The sequence below is a fragment of the Schistocerca gregaria genome, chromosome X, assembly GCF_023897955.1.
Source record: "Schistocerca gregaria isolate iqSchGreg1 chromosome X, iqSchGreg1.2, whole genome shotgun sequence".
NCBI classification, from domain to species: Eukaryota; Metazoa; Arthropoda; class Insecta; order Orthoptera; family Acrididae; genus Schistocerca; species Schistocerca gregaria.
Window position 1 is genome coordinate 857,672,619 of NC_064931.1, and position 27,864 is coordinate 857,700,482.

The 27,864-nt window shown below is 42.1% G+C and overlaps 1 protein-coding gene across 3 annotated transcripts in view; it reads right to left on the reverse strand.

The window, feature by feature from the left end:
• Positions 1 to 27,864, reverse strand: part of LOC126297533 (monocarboxylate transporter 3) — a 772,480-nt gene that overhangs the window by 93,844 nt on the left and 650,772 nt on the right. For all 3 annotated transcript variants that reach the window (XM_049988443.1, XM_049988442.1, XM_049988444.1), the window contains exon 3: positions 21,798 to 21,941. In XM_049988443.1, coding sequence (XP_049844400.1) covers positions 21,798 to 21,941 — 144 coding nt within the window. The remainder of the gene's footprint in view (positions 1 to 21,797; positions 21,942 to 27,864) is intronic.

Below are 27,864 nucleotides of genomic sequence, written 5' to 3' on the forward strand. Positions count from 1 at the left end.
TTTCTTGTTACCACATGCTTTCTTGCTGCTGCAACTTAATGAAAATGAAAAACCCATTGATCATGCTGTAACTTCAGCGAAACATGCCTGGGTCAAAGGAAGAAAAAATGGTGTTGGCACAAGGAGGAATCTACCTAAAAGCAAATTTATTTGTAAGTGAACTCGGCCACAAGAGTGAGCTTCAACCTCAAGATGAAAACGATAAATGTTTATGGAATTCTGTCTTCTATGACTGCACTGTAAAAGGCAAAAATGACTGACAGAAATACACAAGGGCCACAAGTGTAACAAAATTTGTCATTACGCCCTTGGAAACAGTAAGAGAGATCTGTTTGGCAAGACTTTTTCTGTAGTGTAGAATTAGTGTCTATGAGCTGCAATGCTTTCTACAGTAAATGATAAACGATTTTATCGATCTATGTGCTAAAAAGCTTACAGTATGACGACTGTTTGGCAGTAAAAACACGGAGTGCTTCGTTGCTCTGTTAGCAACCACAAAAATTGTACACTGCAACCGTAACAAGTTCATGAACAGCAGCTATTACTAAATATTATTGGTTGTTCGAAAGGACTTTGTTTCGACCTCCATTTGATTGAAATACTGGTACAATAAAGACAACTGCACTTCTTCCTTTACAGCGAGCGTTGTTACAATTTGGTATGTCTCTAAATTGGCATTTATATTCACGTGCTTCATACCAGTTATAACCAGTAAATCACCGTGTGAAAACCTCATTCGCAAACTATCATAACGGACAAGACTTATAGCATACGTGCTTATTGATGTTAAATTCCCTAAAATGAAATGACAAACGGCAGGCAAACAGTCCAACTAGAAGTAGAAATAAAATGCCACTGAAACGCTATATAGTACGTTGAAAGAACCTACAACAGTACCGAATGCATTACACTAGGCGAAGCAAACACAATATCGGTAATAACATGGCGTCCTGAGTTCTCAGTCAATCAGACACAATACCTTCATTGGTCAGACTCTGTCCATATAGGCCCTCTAATGTAATATTTTTTAATATAAAAAACCCACGGTCTTTAGTGACTCCTTCCATAGTCAATATATTTACCATAAGATTGAGAATGTTCAATCAACACGTCCTCTCACACTATCTGAAAAACGTCGCAGTAGCGAGTCGTAGGTTCATGTAGTTCAGCATATCTACTATCCGATACCCTTTGCACGCGATATTTCTCTGTGATTAGCTAGGTGTCAGACATTTGGATGACGGAGTCATGTACAGAGCCACCCACACATATCTGATAGCTACTTTTGTCCCAGCCGCTGGATCGCTCTGGGAGTGTGGCATCTCCGTATAGTCTATAATAATGTAGGGGAACATGTAGATTTGTTGGTGAGCGATCTTCTACAATGTGTTTAAAAATAACGACTCAGTTTTAAATATTTATATGTGAGTAATGTCATACGCTACAAAACAGGGACAAACTGCAAAATCGTTACAAAAGTTTGACGCTACGTCGTTTTGCTATGTCATCACAACTGAACAGTGGTCTGAACGTTCTAAATTACAACGCGGACAGGCATTCTGGGAAGGATGTGTGTGTTGACAGAACGGATGTGGCCCAGAATTTCAGAGAAATGCCGCTACATGCAGCAACCAAGTTTATATTCTCAGTCTGAGGCACGAGGGCTTCTGCTCAACAGATCTTTTGCTTGCTGCAGTGAACAAATAACTGCAATTCAGCGTGCTTTTCGTTGGCGTTTGCGGATTATTTTACCTGTAGCTAAAAGATAAGTTATTGTAAAATTTTTTGTGTATTTATAGACACAATCACATGTTTATGACACAGTCATAACCGGTTTCGGCTATGCAATGACCATCTTCAGATGCAAAGGCAGCATACACTGAGCACAGGTTCATGCATTGTCATGAGTTTGACAACGCATGAACCTGTGTTCAGTGTGTGCCGCTTTTAGCATCTCAAGAGGGTCACTGTATGGCCGAAACCAGTAATGACTGTGTCATAAACATATGGTTGTGTCTATAAGTAAACAAAAAAAAATTACAAAAGAATCAATCACGCACTCCACAGACAAAATGCCGTTTTTTCCTAGATACGACAGTGATATCGCCAATTTGCAGAGACAAGGCGTCTGTGCTAAAGAAAAAAAAAGGTTCAAATGGCTCTAAGCACTATGGGACGTAACATCTCTGGTCATCGGTCCCCTAGAACTTAGAACTACTTCAACCTATGTAACTCTTCTTAAACCTAACTAACCTAAGGACATCACACACATCCATGCCCGAGGCAGGATTCGAACCTGCGACCGTAGCTGTGCTAATGAAAGAGTCGAGAGTTTTCGGCAAGATTTTGAGCTGATCCGACGAAAGTCTCGTCGCGAAAACAGAGAATTCGCAATTCCCCATACAGTATGTTAGGGTTATATGGCTTAGAAACCATAACGTCAGAGCAAGTTCTTCGCGCTGGTGATACAAAGGAAACGCGTTAGCGCCAGTAATACTCTCTTACAGGAAATGTCACAGTTAATTGTCTGTGTTGATGAACTTTTCATGTTAGCGTTAATGTTGACCAGCGTAAGGTGAACATATGGAGACCTAGAACCCTCATGAAATGTTTGAGCACGAAAGAGATTCTCCTCAAGAGAACGTGTTTTGTAGCATTTATTACGAGGTCAGCGCAGTGACCAGAACAGCTACCTTCAAATACAGCACACGTGGGTTTTACCACTACTCCTGGAGGACTTTAATGATTTCATACGCCAACTGCCAAAATTTGGATATCTTTGTGGCACTACAACTTGTTAACTACATGTAAAAAAAGGAGAGTGATCCAGAAGTTAGGCAATTAATGAAATGTGGTCTGTAGTGATTCAAAGAAACAGCCGCGCGGGGTAGCTGTGCGGTCGTGAGCCCCTTCTCACGGTTCGCACGGCTTCCCCCGTCAGAGGTTCGAGTCCTCCCTCGGGCATGGGTGTATTGTTGTCCTTAACGTAAGTTAGTTTAACTTAGATTAAGTAGTGTGTAAGCCTAGGGACCGATGACCTCAGCAGTTTGGTCCCATACGAACTTACCATCACCTCAAAGGAACAGTTACATGATAAGAGTGCATTTCTTTCTGAGGGATTTTGCATTAATAATGTATTTCACTTTGTTACTTTTGGTTATCTGCTTATGTCCACAGAACGTAATTAGTATTTATTCGCTTGGTTAATTTAACATAACAATTCACTTGTTACGGTCCCTGAGGCACTACGCGTCGAGCAAACGGCCATAAAAATTTTTCACAATGAATGACTAATCACTGTGGTTTCCTAATATCAACTGGCACAGCAAACATCCCTAAATAGCAACGGAAGTTTTCTCGGTAGAGTTCGTATTTACCCATATATAACGGTAGCTGCAAAGATTGACAGTTGGTCAGCTTCACAGACATGCATCGTTTTTTTTTCTAGACGCAGATTCTAGATTTGTGCTGCTTTGATGACATCCTGGGACAGGCCATGATCCACAGATATCACTGAACGGCTCGATATAAAGGTTGAGATACACAAGGGACTGCTGAAAAGAATGCTTCCGATTGTTTTATTTTGTTGTCAATATCGCTTGAGGTAATACATGTCATGCGTATTACTCGGTCGGCTTTCGCGCTTCGTTGACACAAATTGCAGCCCTCTGCCGCTAGAGGACTCCGAATTGTAGCGTGTAACATGGCGGTGTGTAACGAAACTATGTCGGTGCGTGCTGTAATCGAGTTTTTAACCACAGAAAACGTGTATCTAATTGAAACCTACACAACAAAGAAAGGTGTGTGCGGTGGTTATTGTATCGAAACTAGTGATGTGCGACGTTGGGTTGCTCGTGCCCGTAATGAACGAAACGGTGGTGCCAACTCCAACTTCTGGGGCAGAGATCGGAGTGGACGACCGCCGGAATGGAGCTGACGAACTCATCAGAGAAAATCGTTGGAAAACACAAACACAGTTGGCATATCGCGGAGCATGTACAGGTCATCACTGGAGAACCGCGGTACAGAAAACTGTGCGCTCAGTGGGCGCCTAAAACGCTCGCTCCTGACATGAAACAGAGAAGACTGAACATCTGTTAACTGTTTCTTTTGCGTTTTGAGCGTGTGGGTGATGGGTTCCTTAACAACACTGTGCCAGGTGATGAAAGCTAGCTTCACCATTTTGACGCCGAGAAAAAGAGAACATCAGTGGAGTTGCGCCAAAAAGGATCACCGATGCCAAAAAAGTTCATGAAGCACACCATCAGCAAAGTCATGCTCACAGTGTTCAAGGTGTGGTGCATTTGAAATTCGCGCCTCAAGGCACCACCATTAACTCTGCAAGGTGCCGCGAGGCTCTCAGAAAACTGAAAGTACGATTTAGAATAGTTCTTCTATACATGGAGCACCCTCGTCTTCAGCATGACAATGCAGACCGTACACGAGCATTGCGGCGTCTTTAACTATCCGACGCCTTGGGTTAAGTGGCATCGATCATCCCCCATTCAGTTCCGACATAGCTCCATCTGATTTTCATCTGTTTCCAAAATTTAAAGAACACGTTCGAGGAATTCACTTTGACAGTGATCAAGCGATGTAAGCAGAAGTGAAGTGTGGCTCCGTAAATAAATTCGAAAATTTTACAGTGACGGTATCAACAAACTGATCTCTTGTTGGGAGAGATGTGTTAGTCATCAGGGCGACTATGTTGAGAAATAAGTATGTAGGCATCAAGAATAAAGATTCAGAATATTAATGAAGTTTGTTTTATTTGAAATGGTTTGAGAGCTTTCATATTAAAAAATCGGAGGCGTTACTTTTCAGCAACCCCTCTGAAGCACAGGGTCCTCTTAGGAAAACGGCCTCTTTCAGACTTTGAGGATTCCTGCTCTCTGATCAAACGAAAAATGAACAGCTGCGGATGGCAATCATTGTAACCTATTTTTCATACATGTGCTGACTCGAAAACAGGATAGACATACACATTTCAAATAACTTCAGTGATAGAGTAATTAAGTGACAAGTTACCTTAGAGTATATTATTCAGATGTAATCTACGATAGAGGATAAAAGTGTGGTAGAAACGGGAGGTCATTTCTAAGCAGCTTCAATAGAAGCGTCAGTCATTTCTCCCATTGTTGCTCTTCTTCCATAACACATCGGAGGACGTTTGGCAGTAATACAATGAATCAAATGCACGTAATTAAACGAATGGGCCGATTGGGATGTAACCAAAGAAACTGCAATGACATAAAATTATATCAGTATAAACCTTTCAGATATGCTGAACCAACAATTTAGCGAAAGTTGCTTTTGTGGTATTCACTCTAATGACTGGTTTGATGCAGTTCTCCACGCTAGTGAGTCCTGCGCTAAACCTCTTCATCTTTGCATAAGAACTGAAACCTATAACCATCTGCACCTGCTAACTTTATCCAGTGCTTGGCCTCCCTCTATAACCTTCGCACCACCCTCCATTCTCCCACGCCTCCCTGTGTTATAACATTGTAGATTCCTTAATACCGCAGGATGTGACTTATCAATGTGACCCTTCTTTTAGTCAAAGTATGCCATAAATTTCTTTTTATCCAGTTCAATTTAGTACCTCCTTGTCAGTTATTCGATCTACTCATCTAATCTTCAACATTCTTCTGCCATAAACCGCCACACTTCAAAAATGTTTCTGTGTACCCGTACGAACCCGGCACGGGTCGCTAGCACCAACGGAAAAAATTCCGTTCCCCCCGGCGGTGCTATTCCCACAAACCCCATGGGAGTCCTCTTGGCACAATAGTGTTCGGAAAATGTAGGTGGAAACATCTGTCACAATGAAAGTTCAAGTCCGACCTGAAGGCGTTCTCTGATAGCCTAATGGGTGAGACGACTACTCGCGAAAACACAGGAACCCTACGTTAGAGTTCCGATGTGGCACAAATTTTCAATTTTTACGACACATTCGTTAAAGTGACAAAATCTGTGCATGCATGTGTGGACCTTGTGGGCTCGCGAAATTATGTGTTTTGCTCTGATCATTTTGTAGCACAACATTGATACCTCTGGGTTAACAAAAACACGAAGTCGTTTGAAATGCCACCTTAGCAACTGCTATTCCACAATAGAAATTCGGTTACAAACACATCAGAGGCATGCAACGTTGCATCAGAAACGACATTCCGACAATGATCTTTCAGTAAGACAGTACTGCGCTGTAATTTGAATTCAGGGTGATAAATAAGTAACTGATGGAACTCAGGCTGAAACTGGATTAGGATTGGAAACAAAATCGGCCGTGTTCTTTGCAAAGGAACCATCCCAATAATTGCCTGAAGCGGTTTAGAGGAACCTCTCGAAACCTAGATCTGGATGGCAGGACGGAGAATTGATATAAGCCCCTTCCGAAAGCCGTAACGACTACGGCAACTCAATCGGTGACGACAATGGAGCTACGAATCGTCGTAGATTTTGTGGCTGGCGCATACAGAAAATAACATTCGTAAGCTACTAAAACATTTCCTGAGGATAGACGACTCACTTTTCACTTCATTTTATATAAATGCGTAGAACTACGAACTTCACAATGCAGCTATGTGAACGACTGAGGCGGCCGGTGTGGCCGAGCGGTTCTAGGCGCTACAGTCTGGAACCGCACGACCGCTACCGTCGCAGGTTCGAATCCTGTCTCGGGTATGGATGTGTGTGATGTCCTTAGGTTAGTTGGGTTTAAGTAGTTCAAAGTTATAGGGGACTGATGACCTCAGATGTTAAGTCCCATAGTGCTTAGAGCCATTTGAACCATTTTTTTGAACTACTGACTAAATTTAAGGACCACTTCTCTTGCAACAGCGATTTTCATTGTTAAAAATATTTCGTTTATCTTTGCAGACTTATGTATAAATCGCATTGTTGTATAGCAATAACTTTTCAAATTACTAATTTACATTTTTGAAAATCTTTTCCACACTTGTAGAACTTCGGAACTGACACTTATACACTGAAGCACCAAAGAAACTGGTATAGGTATGGGTATTCAAATGCATAGATATGTAAACAGGTAGAATACGGTGATGCGGTCGGCAACGCCTATATAAGACACAAATAATGGAATTGAAGACCCAAAATTACATATTCTCTTTGAAACCATAACATAAATTTCCACCGGAATTAACTTTCATACGTTAATTTTTTTATTATGATTACAATGACGGTGATTATGTGCATTTCATAATGAGGCTTTAGCCCCAAATGAGTTATCAGAGAATTTATAAACATAGAAGCCTGTTGTAGCTCTGCAAGATTTATTTCCTGAATTATTAGCAAGAGCTACGGACCAATATTAATTTCCTCAGAAAACGAAGAGAATATTAGGGATAATATGCCACACCGGATGAAGTTTTGACCTTTTCTATAGTTTTTGGCCACTTTACAATTTTAAGTAGTGTATGACACTCAACCGTCTATTTTAATATACAGCATAATTCTGTTACCCACCATATTGATGGTATCTCTATATGACAAATAAGAGCATGAAACACACAAATTCATAGCGCACATTCTATCTAAATGGGATATTGTATGAACTAATACTTGTAAAAAATCAAATGATAGTTACGAATCATGTCTAATTTAGACATGGAAATATTATTATTTCTGTTTCGTATCCCAGCAAAACTGCTGAACATGAAAGAGATAAAGTGTGCGGCGTTGGGAGACACTTAATGAGTACATGACTGGAGACAAATTTTACAGGAAGTTCCAAAATGCAAGGTAAAACAAAAATTTTCAGAATGAGATAAGCTAATAAGTTCTTATTAAAAGCATGAACTGTTTGACGCAGCAAAAGAAGAAATTTCGTTGTCCTAGTATTTGAACGAAGGGTATATTTTATCGAAAAGGCTGTCGTATTGATTGCACATGAGTTGGTGAATGGTACGAGAGAAGTTTCAGTCTTCAGCGTGAAACATATTGAGGGACTATTTCTCGCAAGTACGGAATTATCTACTAATGGAATTTTTTTATGTACTGATGAAACAGCATTTCAACGAATTCCAATTCGTAATTTAATAGTATGAATGTGGTATATTTATTAGTACGAAACTAGGAATGTTTCAGATCCGCAGATTGAAATATGTAAAGGGCCGTGCGAACAAAGAACAACTGTTCAAAGCGAAAGCTGCAATCTTTTGTGACAGACAATATGACTGACAAATATTTAAAATGAGTATATGAACCGAAACCACACTTTGGATGCACAGAGACATTTTTACATGCTGAAAGCAGTGAAAGGACTGCATCACGAGGTTTATTTTGTACAGAGATTGGCACGAACAATTACATATCTTACCTGATTTTGTATGTATTACTGTCCTTTTATTTCCTTCGCTCAGGGATACGTTTTCTCCCAGCGTACAAAATATCTTTGTCGAATGAATATAAATAAATAATATTTCATGATAATTATCTACATGTGTATCTGCATCAACATTCCGCAAGCCACTTGACGTTGCGTGGCGAGGGATACCCATATGTATATGTGGATTCTCTGCCACAGAAAACTATTACACGTAGCTCTCATCACATTTTTTGTAGATATTTGCCACCTGTGTATAGTCTCAGTCAAGGTTTCTTGCCTGTACTCCTAGGTTTATCATTCTGTTTCATTACCAAGGTTTCATTCATATTTTGGTGCGCACGGAAACGTGGGGTACGGTAACAAACATATTAGAAAAATGCCAAAATTAGGAAAATACGGACCAATATTTATGTTGCTTGTAGCCTCTTATCACTTTGAGACAGACAAGGTGTGAAATAGGAGAGTGAAGACAATGTGTGGGGGAAACTAAAAGTCAATATAGGATCTTGTTTGTGGGCCACAGAGAATTACAAGAAAATTTTAATGCCCTTAATTTTGCACGATGCAAGCTGGGAGACAGGTGACGTATTTCCACGGGGAACTTCAAGCCGACATAGGAGAAAGCAACTTGACTGACAATATTCTCCAGGCAGGCGTCCAAGAAACCTAAGTGAGGATGGTCGGGGGTCGATTTAAACCGCCGTCGTCCTCAATGTGAGTCCACTGTGGTAACTACTGCGCCTTCTCTCTCCCTAATGGTATGCTGAGGACTGCTGGGAGGTCGCTAGAGACTTTGATGAGGAGTATAACGGATGAACATCAACAGGAGTCGTAATCACGAACACCGAGCCAGCACAGCGGCAAACTGCGCACAAGTGCAGTCAGTTCCTGAATACACCTGACGTCACAGCTGCGCAGCCATCAACACACCAGCGGGGAACTACCTGGTAATGAAAAGGATTGCAGCACTTCTGTGAAAGACTACCTACCAAAGATCCGTTTGTCACAAAGAAATTAACAATACTTAGAAAAGTGGCCCTGAAATCTTCATTGAAGTAACTGGCATGTTAATGTTTTCTTTTTAAACTTAGTGTTTGATGGAAATATGTCAATGGTTTCACGATGTTTTTTTGTGAAAGGTAGCTTTTGGTCAGAATAGGTATTTCTCCGATGAGTCCCGAGCTTTGCTTAGGATATAGTCATCGTCTCCGTTGATCAGCCTACAGTCCATTCCAGTTTCAATAGCTTTCTTCAGAACACAGTCCCAAAACGATGAAATCTGCCTTAACATCTCCGTTTTTTCATGTTTCATTGAGTCCCCTGTAGTTTTGCAGTGTTCTGCAACCCGAAGATTTTGTTGGCTGCGTACGTCCAGTGCGTCTTCTGTATTCCTTGCATCTTTCTTCGATTGTTCGAACAGTCTGTTCGATGTATGTCTTCATGCATTTACTTGGAATACGACAAAGACCCGGTTTACAATACCCCAAGTCATCTTTCACCGTACCTAGTACTGCTCGCGTTTTCGGAGGCCGGCGGAAAATGCATTGAATGTTACGTCGAGACAGGATTTTGCCTATTTTATTCGATTCTTTGCCGACGTACAGGAGATAAGCCATTGTCTTATCCTCCTCGTCGTGTTCTGTTGGCTGGGTCTGTTCCTTCTACCTAGCAGCACGTCTGATTTGTCTCCCACCGAGCAAATGGAACACGGCGAAGAGGATAAGACAACGGCGCTTCTGCTGTACTCCGGCAAAGAATCGAATAAAATCGGCAAAATCCTGGCTCAACGTAACATTAAATGCATTTTCCGCCCACCTCCGAAAACGCAAGGAGTACTAGGTACGGTGGAAAACGACTAGGAGCTCTGTAAACCGGCTCTTTGTCGTATTACATGTAAATGCACGAAGGCATATATCGAGCAGACTGTTCGAACAATTAAAGACAGATGCAAGGAGTACAAAAGACGCACTGAACATACGCAATCAACAAAATCTTCGGGTTGCAGAACATTGCAAAACTACAGGGGACTCAATGAAATATGAAAAAAACGGAGATGTTAAGGCAGATTTCATCGTTTTGGGACTATGCTCTGGAGGAGGCTGACCAACGCAGGCTGGTGCTCTACCCTAAGCAAAGCTTAAGACCAAGCGCTCAGCCAATTAAAATCACATCCTCAGCCTAGAGCCATTTCCGCATCTGACTGGAGGTACAGAAGCACTGAGGACCGAGATTCGCGCCCAGCATTTGGCGATGCCGTGCGTTCACCACAGCACCTGAGGTGTCGTGCGAAAGGATAGTGAACGGAAGGCATGGGGAGAGACCACAGTATACAACAGGCGGGATGAAGCGGAGACACTCATTCTGCAGGTATCACTCGAATATGATGGCAAGGTACCAGTACTATAGCCGGTGGAGTGCTACAACACTGGCATCATCCAAGATGGCGTCCACGATGTCAGCTGATAACGCCATTGACGTCATCCAAGGTGGCTCCCATGACGTCAGTGGAAATATCTGTTTCCTCTATTTCGTTTTTTCGAGTTTCCACGTAAATGTCTTTGCAGATGGGATAAGTTTCTCTCTGGTGATCATTTGTGATTGGTGGCGGTACACTTCGCTGGACATCAGAAAATAATGAGAAGCGAGTGCAGTCGCACGCGAAGAACTCAAAATGGTTCAAATGGCTCTGAGCACTATGGTACTTAACATCTATGGTCATCAGTCCCCTACAACTTAGAACTACTTAAACCTAACTATCCTAAGGACATCACACAACACCCAGTCATCACGAGGCAGAGAAAATCCCTGACCCCGCCGGGAATCGAGAACGCTACCGCACGACCACGAGCTGCGGACGCGAAGAACTATACCGATTTTGTTCATAAAACCAAATGAAAACTTTCGTGGAAACAGGAGATTTATTATCGCCGCAAATGTTTTATCAATACTTGCTTTGCTATAGGAGTATAGCAGATGTTAAATAATTGAGCGCGGAACGGCTGGTGAGTCTCCGACGAGAGTGCGGCCCCTGCTGAAGCGCGGTACGTGACGTTAAACGAAAGTGTTTTCCACCCCAGAACGAGAGGAGTTGGGGACCTGTCTAGTCTCTGACAGCGGCGCCTCCTAGCCATTAGGGGCGGTGCGCCACTGTACATTACACGACCAAGATGCATTTGGTAAAGTCGCCCTTTTGCTCCTAGTTAACTCCACCTGCTTTTGTGTTGGCAGAGGGCATTCGTATCAATGCCGGCAGCTGCCAGCACGAGGCTGCCGGCGGAGTAGCTCCATACCGTAGTTTGTGATTGTGCATGGAGGAGGATGCACGTTCAACTGCAGTCTTCTAGGACAAAGATTTTCCCCAGTACATGCGATGAATTGTGGCCCATACAATACGATGGCTGTTTCTTTCGCGACAATTTCGAAGTGTAATTATAACTGTGACAAATTTTTTGCCATCAGCTGTGATAGTGTGTATCGGCTTTTGTTAGTTGAGCTGTAAGATGATTTTTACTAGGCCGTGTGTAGTGAACTCTGATGTCAAACAGGGATAGATGTTATATGCTTGCAGGTAATACAGTTTCTTTGTTCAATACCAGCATCTAGTCAGTTGAACGTATTTCCCACCGAAAAGAATAAAGATAGCATCTTACACCCCAGACTTCTCCCCCCCCCCCCCCCCCCCCCCCAGCTTGTAGGTGTAAGGTAGAGTTCGGGTGTTTCTTTCGCTGTTTCGAGTGGTATTGAGAAATATTTTCCCAGCAGGATAAAACCAGTCGTATGGTATTCTCAGTTTTTTGCGATTTTAAGCCGTTCTTGTGCAGCGCTATGCATATAGTTGTGAAATCAGGGCCGATCTGTGTGATTCATTAATTAGGATGGATATTTGCATCAGTTTCCCAAGTAAAATAAATAAAGTACACGAACCTAACCTTCCTCACCCGCATCTGGACAGTTTCCTTGTGTTAGGGGGGTGTACTTAGGATTTCCATCCAGTAGAATCAGGGTTTGAGTCACCGATGAGTCGCGTTTTTTATGTGCACTGAGTTTTTGTACACTGAATTATTTTCAGGTGTTTAAGTGTTGTGAGCATGTTTGCATGGATTATCTTGGTAATGTACGAGTAGTTTGCAGGTCTGTATACTGTGTACTGAATTATTTCGATAATTTATGACTTATTTGCGTCTCTGCAAATCAGTGTAATGCATTATTTTCGAGTGGTTTCCAGGTCTGTAAACTATATATTGTGACCCCTAGCAAGTCAGGGTGAGTGCTTTGTATCAGTGTAATAAATAAAATGGGTGAAATCCGCCCCTAAATAAATTGTTCAAGAAATAAAGTACACTCATTCCTCTCTCCAGCAGCCGAGAACGGGCTGATTCCATTTCCCCCAGTTTTCCCCTCCAGAGAACCGGCAGGTTGACTGTTTTGTATGAGTGTAATAAATAAAATAGGTGAAATCTGTCGCTAAATAAATTGTTCCAAAATAATGAAGTACACTCATTCCTCTCTCCAGTATCCTAGAACAGGCTGATTCCATATCCCACCAGTTTTCCACCTCAGATTTGCGGGGGGATGAGGAGGCTGGGGCAAACGTGCAGTTGAAAAAAACACGTGTGCTTCTATGGACTGAACTGTATGATCACGTGACCTATCGTGGCGACCTCTAGCACTGAACTGGTGAACATGGTCAGTTCTTTGGTCTGGTGGATGAGAGGCAGTTGTCTCTCGTGTGGTGGGACATTATATGTAGGTTTCAGAAATCACAGGTAGTTCCAGTAGAGACAGATGTTTCCATTTGTTGTGTAATGCATCTTTAATGCAAAGTATTTATTTGCAGGACCGTATTCTTCCTCTTCATATGTTCAAGCATCAATGCTCGCTTCGATTCTTCATGCAGTGAGCTGTGGATGCACTCTCGGCTCAATGTGTGTATGTAATACATCTATTAAAACACCCCCCTGTCTGGCACGAACATTTCGCTAATTGAACACCGACAGCTCAACAAGCACTGATATCTCAGCCTCTTCTGGTGGTAACACGACACTAATGCTGTAGGTAGATAATAAATTTAAACAAATGTAAGCAAATTTATACGAATTGAAACAAATTAATACAAATTTAAACAAATTACATTTGAAGTGAACGGCATCATGAGCAGCCTCTAGTGGAGGCAACACAATACTAACTTCCCTCAGCTGCAGGAGTAAGCTCTTAGAGCAAATTTCCCTTCAAAATTCAAAATTCCCCCCACCCCCCCATTTTACAAGAGGATGACGTGTGAGGACCCCATGGCGAACACACTAGATGGTGGTACTGCCTCTAATTGTTTAAATAAAGACTGAAAATAAAGACTTATGTCGAGCACAGACAGAGTCCTTCCCCCTCCCCCCCCCCCCGCCCTTTCCTAGGAAGAGGTGGCGGTCGGGTGACTTAGGTTGGTGGAGGTAACCCAAGTGCCCTTTTTTCCACCATTTTCTTAGGTTAGTAGAGGTAGCCCAATTGACCTATCTTGCCCCCAAAATTCAATTTCCCTCCAAAATTCAAACTTCCCATCAGGCGGGTCGTGGCACTTTCCCATCATCTTGGGTAATGGTACTCGCGTCAAGGCAGCCATCTTGAATGACGTAATCGCATCATCAGCTGACGTCACGGCCGCCATATTGGATGACGTCAATCGCCTCATCAGCTAACGTCTCGGCCGCCATCTTGGATTATGTCAGTGGGGATCCCCCCCACCGGCTATACTACTGGTAGGCTGTCGAAATATCGTGTTTCAAAGACGACTGAACCTGGCTGGACGCTTGAGTATAGTACAAACAATCGATTCGCTGGGAAAGCTTAAGATGGCACATAATACAACTAAATTACATTCCTGCGGTTCACCCACCTAATGTTTTGATTCGTACTGAAAATGATTTGTAAGAATGTAGTTTTATGTTTAATAAATGTAGTTTAATAAATGTAGTTCTACGGATCGGAGCGTGGAATGTCAGATCCCTTAATCGGGCAGGTAGGTTAGAAAATTTAAAAAGGGAAATGGGTAGGTTAAAGTTAGATATAGTGGGAATTAGTGAAGTTCGGTGGCAGGAGGAACAAGACTTCTGGTCAGGTGACTGCAGGGTTATAAACACAAAATCAAATAGGGATAATGCAGGAGTAGGTTTAATAATGAAAAGGAAAATAGGAATGCGGGTAAGCTACTACAAACAGCATAGTGAACGCATTATTGTGGCCAAGATAGATACGAAGCCCACACCTACTACGGTAGTACAAGTTTATATGCCAACTAGCTCTGCAGATGACGAAGAAATTGAAGAAATGTACGTTGAAATAAAAGAAATTATTCAGATAGTGAAGGGAGACGAAAATTTTATAGTAATGGGTGACATTGTAATTCTGTCAGAGACGGCAAAGGACTTGGAAGAGCAGTTGAACGGAATGGACAGTGTCTTGAAAGGAGGATATAAGATGAACATTAACAAAAGCAAAACGAGGATAATGGAATGTAGTCAAATTAAATCTGGTGATGCTGAGGGAATTAGATTAGGAAATGAGACACTTAAAGTAGTAAAGGAGTTTTGCTATTTAGGAAGTAAAATAACTGATGATGGTCGAAGTAGAGAGGATATAAAATGTAGACTGGCAATGGCAAGGAAAGCGTTTCTGAAGAAGAGAAATTTGTTAACATCGAATATAGATTTATGTATCAGGAAGTCGTTTCTGAAAGTATTTGTTTGGAGTGTAGCCATGTATGGAAGTGAAACATGGACGATTACTAGTTTGGACAAGAAGAGAATAGAAGCTTTCGAAATGTGGTGCTACAGAAGAATACTGAAGATAAGGTGGATAGATCACGTAACTAATGAGGAGGTATTGAATAGGATTGGGGAGAAGAGAAGTTTGTGGCACAACTTGACTAGAAGAAGGGATCGGTTGGTAGGACATGTTTTGAGGCATCAAGGGATCACAAATTTAGCATTGGAGGGCAGCGTGGAGGGTAAAAATCGTAGAGGGAGACCGAGAGATGAGTACACTAAGCAGATTCAGAAGGATGTAAGTTGCAGTAGGTACTGGGAGATGAAGCAGCTTGCACAGGATAGAGTAGCATGGAGAGCTGCATCAAACCAGTCTCAGGACTGAAGACAACAACAACAACAAATGTAGTTAGTGTAAATTAGACTCTCAAGCTCACTGTATAATAGATTCATCATTTCTCCTAAAGAAAGATAATAGATGTACCACACCAAACAAGAAACATCACCCAGCAGGGGGCTAACTAACTGAAAGAACCACGGTATAAAACGGTGCTCCCATTGTGGGGCCGGCCGCGGTGGTCTCGCGGTTCTAGGCGCGCAGTCCGGAACCGTGCGACTGCTACGGTCGCAGATTCGAATCCTGCCTCGGGCATGGATGTGTGTGATGTCCTTAGGTTAGTTAGGTTTAAGTAGTTCTAAGTTCTAGGGGACTAATGACCACAGCAGTTGAGTCCCATAGTGCTCAGAGCCATTTTTGAACCCATTGTGGGGCTAAGAATGAAAGCATCACTACAAATGCAACAGGAATGCCGTCCTTCCCGTTCCAAGTTGTGCTGCAGGTGTGTTTACAGTCATAGTGGACATTCTATAGGACAGGCATAACGTGCTGCTGCTAGAATGGAAATACAAATCATCCCCATGGCTTGATCAAGCTGTCTCTCATTTCTCCAAATTACTGTCGCCTGCTTACCCCTTCCTTGTTGTTTTACTATTGGTCTTGTTCTCGTTTCACTATTATTTGTTTGATAGATGTTCTTGAAGACGGTTTTAAGGCCTGAAGTGTCGATACCATGTAGTTCACTGTCTTAGATTTTGACTGTAGTGTTGTGAGAGATTGTACAATCATTATTCTGTGGCGAACACAGGTTTGTGCACACCAGAGTACAATTTTGTGCCTTGGGGGCTTCAAAATAATGCTGTATGTAAGTGCCCTAAGTTTTAGGAGCTCAGTTCGTCGTCAAATTGGAGGTGAAACATCTATACATCTTACACCACCGCGTTTCTCTGTCTGTATGTGAAAGCTAATCTCAGAAACTACTGAACGGATTTTGATACGATTGTCACTAACCGATAGACACTAGACAAGTAGTTCGCCGGTACGTACTTAGTACCACACGTGCAAAACCGGGGTTGGTCGCTAGTATCTTGTATGTTCGTGTAGGCGAGACTAGAGTGTTTGCCCGTTTAAGAGGAGATAACAATCTTCTGATTTCGATACTATTATTCACAGAAAACTGTTCACGGTCTCATCGCAAAATGTAAACTGTTTTCACTAAATGTTGTCCCGTAATTCTGTCCGTTCATAGCTGAAGAGCCACTTCACAGATGCGACGTGTAAGACGTCTACAGGAAACAGCGCCACGGCTGAGGCGCATGGGCGAGTAACTGATGGGCTGTCCATCATCCCTGGCTGTAAGAGTCAAGGATTTCAGCACTGACACGGAAAAAGACTCTGATGTAAATTTTCTGAAATACCTGAACATTTGACAGCAAAAAAATAAGAAACGTATTTTGTTCCTTCTCCTTCAAAGTTCTCATTTCCTAAAATTTGAGGCTATTCATTACATACGATACGAAGAAGGGCTCCTGACTCGGAAAAATGTGATCTGAGTTACGGAACAGAATACAAGGAAAACTGGAGGTTTACCCAAGGAAATTTTTGGAATGCCTATAAACAAACGTGAAAAGGAAGCCCCGTCTGAGGAGTTATGTTGACAGTACGGTGTCAGAAAAGAGTTTTTACGTCCAGAGGTGGAATAATTTTGACATTAATCATCATTACGATGTGAGTGCAGAGACCACTTTTTAAGCTACAAAGCGCTTTCATGAAAGCTGAATGAAGTAATTTGTGAAGTTTACGGCTTGTAGCCTGACTGAACAACTTCAGTTGGAACAACTACATCTATTATAAGTAAATTAGGGAGAAATGAAACTAGTTTTAAACATGGTAACATGAATTAAAAATTATAGTTTTTTTCCGTGAGTATTACGAATCACGGTAAATAATCTTACAAATTCTACTAAACTGGAAGTTTTATACATCTGAATGACATTATTTGACAGTAACTTTACTGGTCACGATACTGAGATATTTGTAGAGATAAATAAGTAAAACAGTTTCCATTGTTTCTACGACCTTCTGATGACAACGAAAAGTAGAACATTAAGGTCACGCCTTAATGATAATTCCACTACAGAAAAATTCGATTTCGCTCAGACTTTTCCGAGATGCAACTCACTGATATACCTTGCTTATTACTTATGTCAGTATTTGTGAGAGTTGAGGATATGCCAAGAACGAAATATACATCCTCACTCTTCGAGTGAATAGGAATAGGTCCAAACAGTATATCCAAACTCCCACTCATTTTTATATGCTATTATTTCCATTTCTTAAGACTTCAAGGCTCATAAATTCTCAAGTAAAGTTCCTTCCCTTTATGGCCACGTCTAGTTTCTGAAGCTATTAGCTTAACTACGCGCTCGTACAGATTGGTCTTCTAAATACTTTATTTCTGTTTGGTAATTGAGGTGTTCTGTTTTTCAGGGTAGAAACTGAATTATATAGGTGCTAGGCATCTAAATTTTCCTTTCTCAACTTATTGAACAAATGTACGAAAACAAAAAAATAATACCTCTTTAGGAGTTACCCGTTGCTTAAATATTTCTCAGTAGTAGTTTACGCTCATAACCAGAATAAAGATGCCAATCCATTTTTTAAGTTCAATCTTTAAAATCAGTCATTCAAGGAGATTTAACTTGAGTCTTAACTTATCTCAACAACTGGTTAAAGGTTTTGAGAAATGAAGTAAGCTGATATTTAATTTTTTTCTATATTGTGTTTGTATATTCATAATATTTATTTTCTGAATGTTATTATTTACGTTGTTTTAATTGCCTTTAAATAGCTCTTACATTAAATGCAGGAAACCAATGACAGAAATATTTCGTTTTAGACTTATGAGTTTTTTGCTACTGATTCCGTAAGTACAATTGTTTTATATTTGTGAGCTCCAGTTAAAGGGCAGTTCCTTTAATCGCTCTGTCTACAGAAATTCCTCCACCATTTAAAAGGAAATTAATTCAACATATTTGTTGTGATATGTGGTAAATGAGGGTCCGATCTTTCGGTAGAGACAAAACAGCAAATAAGGAAACTTGCTGATGGCCTCCGCCCTCGAAGTTGCTCTCCAACAGCTTGATGACTTACAAATGAAAAAGTGAGAGGGTTTACTACAGAGTTCCTTCCTTTTTTAGCCACCCTTACCCTCACTCCATGTCTCCTAAAGTATGAGAGGTCTGAAAGAAGAGAGAAGTACGGTCAAAGACTGTTCGCCATACTAAGGCACTATTTGTCAGATGAAGATTAGTGGTAAACGGCCGGAAAATTAACACTGAAAACATCACAGTGCGTGTCATTTACTGATAACTTATGCTCCTCCGGACAATGCCAAGCTGCAAATCTTTGTGCGTGCCAAATAAGCCCAATTTATGATGGCTGTCTTCACAGCAGGAGCCATTTGAGTCCACACTCACGTCTACATTCGTACCTTCAATTGCTGAAAATGTATCAGCATGTCGTTTTCCGCATGCCTACGCAAGAGTTCGGTCGTTTCTGCTAAGTGCTAAGCCATGTCTGTAGTAAACTGCTCGTCTACTGCCACCGAGCTGATCGATCTTTTATATTTCTTTACAAAGCAGTTAAATATGATATTACAGTTTGTAATTTGGCACTATTAGCTAGACGAATAAGCAAAGATAAATACGACACTCCACTGTGATTAGCCGATACTGTTGAAGAGCCTCTAAACATGTAAAGTTAGTTAGACAACCTAATGTGAGGTATTGTATCAAGTGAGGAATGACAAGCTACTGTGACATAGCACCGGAGACTGTACTGCCAAGTCAAATTTCCACTTTACACACTCCACCCGGTCTAATTGTTCATTTGGGTCAGAGTACTTAAACAGATCGCGAATGAGCCAAAACGTCAACTGCTAGAGCAGGACATTTGTCCGATAACGCAGGGAGACGGGCGCTAACAGAGAAATGACAGAACAAACGCAGCCTTCACCTGCCGGGCACACAGCGACCGTTGTAATTAACTTTCAGTTAAAATAATCACAAATCTCGGACAGTTCGATTCATTGTTACCGGTTTCGTTCGAGCATCATCAGATAACACTGCTATGGTAGCAACACGTTAGGGGCTTAAAAGCGCTGCTAGGTACCGGGGGGTGCTTTTAACACTGAACTCCCTAATGCGTTGTCACCAGGACAACGATTATCTGATGATGCTTGTTTTTGACGAATAAAGACGGTAATCACGAATTAAACTGTGCAACCTTTGGCCCTTTTATCTGCATATTAGAGAAAAGACGGAACGAAGTAGCCTACTTGTACATAAATTGTACCCCTGAGCTACTCTGGATAGTTGAACCACGTTTATTCTAGAATACGCTCTTATTCATCCAGAAACCATGAAAAACATATACTGTACAGCAGTTGTGCACTTTTCGAGTGGCACTCTTCCCGACCCCTGTACCACCACGACTGCCGAGAGATTTTAGGACGACATCTCGCATTGCTACGTTAGTTGATTCAAGCAAGAGTGAGCAAGAGAAATCGTGCTTGAAGATGGCAATGACCGTCTACAAACAAGAAGTGTATTCACCACGTATATGAGGAGTGGGTTCACCAGCCATGTCACCAAACTTCTTCTTATGGAGTACTTGTGGAAAGATCTTGTTGGATCGTAAGATTTTTGAAACATCATTCTGAAGATGATAGTCCTGGGTACTGTGTGTGTGTGTGTGTGTGTGTGTGTGTGTGTGTGTGTACACGTCGGAAACGATGTGGGAGTTACATTATAATTTGTCGAGTACACTATTTTCTTATCACTTATTAGGCAGTTCTTAGTCGCAAACGCAACGCAACGCGTTCCTGTTCGCATTGTAGACACAGCTTTGGTAGACGGAGTACTACTGCACGACTTAGAGCAAATTATTTATAAACTTCATCAATTTCCTTTCCACGGTGAAGAAACAGTATAAACTTGACTAATACACTGTCCCTTACGTTTTCAATATCGAAAGCACAATATACCCTGACCTTAACTTCAGTCTAAAAGTATACGTTTATGTTACACTTATGAAAAGTATAGACAACAAAGGTGTGAAACTGGAAACTGAAAAGATGTACCGCAGTGATGAATAGTTTGTGGGTTCGCTCATCTACAAATGAGATGCCATGTTTAGGAAACATGTGATGTATCTAAAAAGAAACGGATAACCAGGATGAATGGATTCTGATTTACGTTCCGTCACTTAGATCTGGGGTGATCACGAGTTCACTAAATACTTCAAACAGAGTTCGGCTTATTGGCCTCAACAAGACCGCACGATATCCGTTGCGGACTCATGTACCAGTAAACAAACTTTGTTTCCCTGACCTGGTTGTAGACGGTGCGACAAACTATAACCAAGACACATACCAGGTGTCTCTCCCAAAGGTCGTCAGACGCATTTTCTCTGGTTTTTCGGCAGATAATTGCAGTTTCGCTTTTCCAAGCGTTGACCAAGTCGGAAAAAATAAATACTGGTCACCCCGTGTTTCATACGGCACTCACTCCGAACGGAACACTACGATTTGTTTCCGTTACAAAGAAAATGTTCTATATTTAATGGCGTTTTATACGCTCATTCGATAGATCGGTCTAAATTAGTCTATTGCGATATTCGCGTTAACGATGTGAAAGAACGAGGATGCAAACTTGGAGGCTGCAGACAGACAGCGCGGCGCGAGCTGGCATACGAGGAGGGTCAAGTTAGGCGTTGTGAACAGCTGGTTACTGATATGATAAGTGCTAGAGGTCATATTATTGAAACATATATCGCAGCAGACTGATTTGGGACCTCTTTATCGAGTGGCACATAACATCCACTGGGCGTCACACGAAACAAGTGATGATTAGTATTTATTTGGAATGACTCCATCTACACAACACAAAAGCGAAATTGCTAGTATCTATCGAAACACCAGAAAAAATCGGCTTGCCACCACTTAGCAGAGCTACGCAGTATATGGCGAGTATTTCTTCTCCACTTGTAAATAATGTTCATTAATATGCAGTTCTCCCATCTTTTTACTATAGAGACATTGGCGGTGGAGTATTGTGAATGACCTACGATATGGAAGAATGTATTAATTTATTATGACCTTATATAAACGGTGAATATGAAATATTGCAATACGTTCAGTAAAATGAAGCCCACGTTTGTGATGTACAGTACTTTTATTTTTCATGATGGCGGAATATGTTAGTATCTTTTTTTGTGTAACGCCACGTGAGTAAGAAGTGGAAGGAAATGCGGGGAAGGCTGGAGCTATGCGTCCGGTTAGAGATGCACTTACCACCCATGACTCCGTACGTCAGCATGAGGACGTTGACGTTGGGCGAGAAGATGCTGAGCACGAAGGCGGCGCAGCCGATGATGCTGCCCGCGATGCAGACGGCGCGGCAGCCGTACTTGTTGGTCAGCGCGCTCACCACCGGCCCTGCGCAGCACAAAGCGGCCACATTCACCACATGAACAGTTCGAGCATGCATGCGGCGACGCGATTCGAGTCCAGGTCCCTCGAATTTTGCAGCCAACGGATATGTACATTCATATGAACTCATATACTTGCCAAATGAGCGTTGCTTAAATCTCACTTATTCGACTAACTGCTTTTTCTTTTACATATTTTGTCAACTAAAATATATTCGTCATTTCGGCCCCATCCAGGCTTAACCTCTACCCAGACCCGGGAGCTATAATTCGCACAAAATGATAATTTTTCCGTGTTCACTGTAATCCTTCTTACCATTTATGACAGGCCCGGCCTGTCAATCGGATTTCCTCGTTACTTCTCGGAAGTACCCGAACAGCGCGACATTTCATTTAGCAATGCGGTCCGGCATTGTTCGGTCTGCAAAATTTTCGCCGATTCGCGGTGTCAGCGCTGTTTACCTTTCGCTATTTTTTCGTGATATGAAGAACGTTTCGTTTACAGGCCCAGTGGTTGTTTGCATAGAGGAGGCAGTCTAGCAATCTACAGTCACAATCCTTTAAAATGATTGGGAATGACAGAAAAGAGGGATGAGAATTCTCAGTTCACATAAGCGACGAGTACCGCGTATTTGACATGAAACGACATTACAATACCACGCGGAAACAATTTAAAGATCTAGTTGATGATCAAAGAGTAAAAAATTACAAAATTTCTGATGTCGGACGCATTATTCCATTGTTACTTGCAACACTTTTCAATGGAACTGAACGAAGAGTATGGAGACTTCGTATATTACCGACAAGTACGTTGGTTAAATTACGGGGGGAGCCTGACATGATTTTTCGATTTAAAGCTCGCTATTGTTGAATTTATGAAGGAAAAGGAATTGCAAGAACGAAAATTGGAACATCCGGAACGGATTGCTGACCTCGCATTTTAAGTGGACTGGACTGCACACTGTCCACATTAAAATACTGCAAGGTAACTTCTTTCATATTTTATGGGGATGCACTTAAAAAGAAAACCGCGTTGTAGAAGGGGCACATTCTGACAAAATAGTCCAGTTCCCTAATCTCACTGGCTTTAAAGAAAACGCGAGGTTTGAAGAATCCATAAAGGTTTTATACACACTGTCGATCTTACAACTTTTTCGAAACCGTCTGTCGTTTCAGTTGAAAGCGCCCCTCTGCGTCTGCAGATGTAAGTGACTGACCTGCAAGGTAATTCCAGTTTTAATGAAACATCTTTTTACTTTAAAACTGTACAAGAAGTCTACATTGCTTTCTTCAGGTACAGTTTTCATGCCTCCATAATGAGGTTGCAATACTGCTACAATATTTCGATCGACATATTTGTGTGAAAGGCCGTTTTTGGATTATGAATCTAAGTAAGTCACGATTGCATGGCAACTTGAGTGTGGAACTCTGTGAAATTGTCTGCATCTGCCCACATGTCGAGAGTCTGTACGGCACTTTTTTATAGACAGCAGCTTCGTGACAGAAGAAACCAATAATGTTGTTGATCCAATCTAATAAATCGTTTATATATATTGACAAAATTACAATTACGCTTCCTTAGGATATACTCGATGCAACTTCTGTTTGTGTTGAACATTCGCCCACCAGTATAGCTTATTGGATTCTGTTAATCAAAAATCCATCTTGCTAATCATACGTTTGCAAAGATAGTGTGTAATCAATACGTGATTTCCATTTATTGGGCAACTGTAAATTCTACCAGCCCAGCAAAAATTGAAAAAGCCAGTTTGAGCTCAAAGACGGCGGTTTCATACAGGTGTTGGGCTACAACTGCATGCTCTGTCTCCAAGAACACCGCCGATGACCCCCATATGGGAAATATATTTCAAATTCCCTCTAGTTCAGATGATCTGCCTCATTCGGTCTCACAGCTTGTTCTCCGACGTGTTCAGTCACTCAGTGACCATACTGGCACCGGAACATGAAAGAAGGCCGAAATATACAGAATTCGGTCTTCCGAAATTGTTTCCATGTGGGAGGTCGTAAGACGGTTTCTCCTTTCAATACGAATGGCTCTGAGTACTATGGGACTTAACATCTGAGGTCATCAGTCCCCCAGAACTTAGAACTACTTAAACCTAACTAACCTAAGGACATCACACACATCCATGCCCGAGGCAGGATTCGAACCTGCAATCGTAGCGATCGCGCAGTTCCAGACTGAAGCGCCTAGAACCGCTCAGCCACTCCGGCCGGCCTCTCCTTTCAATAACCACACGAGCGCCGAAATTGAAGATGTTCAGATAACTGGTAGTGAAATAGATAATAAACTAAGCTTTCTCAGTAGAGTAGTGACATCGGTACATCATAAGGTATCTGTATGATTATAGGCAGATTCTACAAAGGTACTCGCCGCCATTTTATTCGAAATTTATCATAGGTCGCTGTACCAACGAAGGGCACCAAGTATCTCGGAAACGGCGCACGCCACTTCCATCTGAAAGGCGGATAGTTGGAGAGATGCATGTAATTATATCTACAGTAATAAAGATTGACTCTGCAAACAGATATTTTGTGAAACTCCTCCCACTCTGTTCGTCCACGAGATCTAGAGCGCCGTAAGCAGATTGGTGCCGTGGCCTCCGACTTCTGGAAGACATTTAGTGCAGTTCATACTCTTACTTAGGGAACAAAACGTGAGCTTGTCTAATCTCAGAATTCTACATATCATTTTTTAACGCGATGAAATCAACTGATTCCAAAGTAAATACGGCAGCACGCCAAGAGAGTTATATAAGGGCGTTACTGTACATGGTATCTGTAAATGATCTAATAGATAATGTCGGAAGAGGAGTGAAGCTGTTCGCGAACTATTTTGTTACCTATGTGAATGTTGCAACGCTACAAGACTAAAAAAAATGCAGGAAAACCCACAAAGGCGCTAGGACGAGCTATTGGCCTTCAATATACAAGGGACAGTCAAATGAAAACCAAACACTCGCCACAACGGGACCATGGAATGTAACCACCACAAGCGTTAAGAGATTTTTCTCACTGGGAGACAAAACGATCAATTCCTGTTTCGTAGAACGCGATCATCCTCTGACGGATCCACAACTGCACCCACTCTTGCACTACCTTGTACGTCTGAAACCGACGTCCACGCATGTATTTCTTCAGGTCAACAATGATGTGAAGATCACGCGGTGAAAGATCCGAGCTATGCGAAGGATTTTGCTGTATTTCCCAACCAAATTGCCGAAGCGTAGCCTTCGTCCGATTGTCAGTGTTGGGGCGGGCGTTATCGTGCAACAGCATGTTTCTCAGCTCGTCGAGTTCCTCGGGTGTAGAACCACAATCAATGCGCAGAGCTGTGAAGACACTTTTCAGAAACTGTATTTGTGGTGTGCGGATGCAATGAGAATCTACTGCTGTCTGGAGACATTTATAAGCAGCGTTGGCCACCCTGTTGTCCTAAGCTACTGCAATTATGGGACACAACTGGCGGAAGTTGAGACACCTCTGATGCCACTGGAATATCCCCGCTACCCTTTCGGTACATTGTCTTCCGATGCGCATTGTCCTCATTCGAGAATAAGTGGCGTACTACGGTGCGTTCTCCTGTTTGAGCGGAAAGCGAAAGCAGGAACTGGCCGCACGGCTGCAACACTGAAGCCATAGCAACAGGTAAGATGTGCAGCCCAGTGATTGCAACATATCTCAGCCGGAACGGGATGCCTCGATGCCAGAGGCCGAGTTTCGTCCCATGTTAGAACAATCACAGCAGGACAGGTTTTTCTCCTTGGAAGCTGTAACGTTAGTCGGGTAATAGAGTCCCTTAGGAAAATAGGAGGCAGGCTGGGAAACAAAGCCACTATACACTCGGTACGTTTGTAGGTTTCTTCTTTCGGTCTTCAGACTACTTTGAAGCAGTCTTTTTAACTACCCTGCCTTGGAATCCTTCCATTTTCAATAATTTTTCCCGAAAGACATTACTATTCTTATATCTTCTGTTTTTATTTTGTTTCTTTCAAACTCTTTTTTTACTTCGTTGACCCAACTTGTTGTGGGCTTCTTACCCCACAAATATTTCAAACCTTATTAGTTAATCCACTGTCTTGCTTTCGAAATAAATGTCCAAAAAACACGAGTCTTCTTTTCTCATTAATTTTGAAATATTTTCTATATTTTGCTATATTTCAACATTACTTCGTAATTTCCAACCTTCTGATGAGTTTTGTGGTCCTAATATTTTCTTTATAATTCGCCTTTCTAGTACTTCCAATTTATCTGAATTATAGTTTAATGTCAGGAATTCGCTTGCATATATGCATTCTGGCTTCACTTCTGTATTGTAATGCCCTATTTTTTCATTTTTGGATAAGTAAATTTTACTATAGAGATCTTTGGTGATACCATATGCTCTCCCCATTTTATGCAACCATTTCTCTATTGCAGATTTATCTCCCTTAGGTATTTAAACTTTTTACCCTCTCTATTTGGCCAGTATCTATTTTCAGGAATTTTGGAGCATCCTTAACGTTTGTTAAAAATTTTGGTTTTTCTGCAGAAATTCTTTAGCCAATGTCCTGGCTATTTCTTCCAGGAGAATTGTTTAAGTTACCGCAGATACCACATCTTCGGAAGGTACAGCGAAATCATCTGCAAATGGAGACATTTGATTTGAATCTTTTTGCTTCCTCTTCCAAACCTTATCGGCGAAATGTTGAGTTCAATAAGTTTTCTTTCCAAATTCCCACGATTTTCTCTAACCCACTGTTAAAAACAGTTGCTGATAGGTACTTGGTAGTACAACTGTTTTTATTTTGAAAGGCGGCGAAATTTCTCCCATAAATATTACCTTACAGACTATAACTGTTTCACGGATTAGGTTTGCTAATTTAGACTTTACGCCAAATTCTCGAATTATTTTATCTATGGTTCCGCTGTCAATAGAATCAAAAGCCTTTTAGAAATCCACAAACATAACTACAATGTCCTTTGAATTAAGTAATTTGTGGCGAATTACTAACATGAGGTTAAATATTTGATCTGAGCATGACTTTCCCTTCCTAAAACCATCTTGATATCACCCTAAATAACTGTTTAGTGTTGTTTTATCCTGCTTAATAAAATCTTAGAAAACACTTAATATACACTCCTGGAAATGGAAAAAGGAACACATTGACACCGGTGTGTCAGATCCACCATACTTGCTCCGGACACTGCGAGAGGGCTGTACAAGCAATGATCACACGCACGGCACAGCGGACACACCAGGAACCGCGGTGTTGGCCGTCGAATGGCGCTAGCTGCGCAGCATTTGTGCACCGCTGCCGTCAGTGTCAGTCAGTTTGCCGTGGCATACGGAGCTCCATCGCAGTCTTTAACACTGGTAGCATGCCGCGACAGCGTGGACATGAACCGTATGTGCAGTTCACGAACTTTGAGCGAGGGCGTATAGTGGGCATGCGGGAGGCCGGGTGGACGTACCACCGAATTGCTCAACACGTGGGGCGTGAGGTCTCCACAGTACATCGATGTTGTCGCCAGTGGTCGGCGGAAGGTGCACGTGCCCGTCGACCTGGGACCGGACCGCAGCGACGCATGGATGCACGCCAAGACCGTAGTATCCTACGCAATGCCGTAGGGGACCGCACCTCCACTTCCCACCAAATTAGGGACACTGTTGCTCCTGGGGTATCGGCGAGGACCATTCGCAGCCGTCTCCATGAAGCTGGGCTACGGTCCCGCACACCGTTAGGCCGTCTTCCGCTCACGCCCCAACATCGTGCAACCCGCCTCCAGTGGTGTTGCGACAGGCGTGAATGGAGGGACGAATGGAGACGTGTCGTCTTCAGCGATGAGAGTCGCTTCTGCCTTGGTGCCAATGATGGTCGTATGCGTGTTTGGCGCCGTGCAGGTGAGCGCCACAATCAGGACTGCAT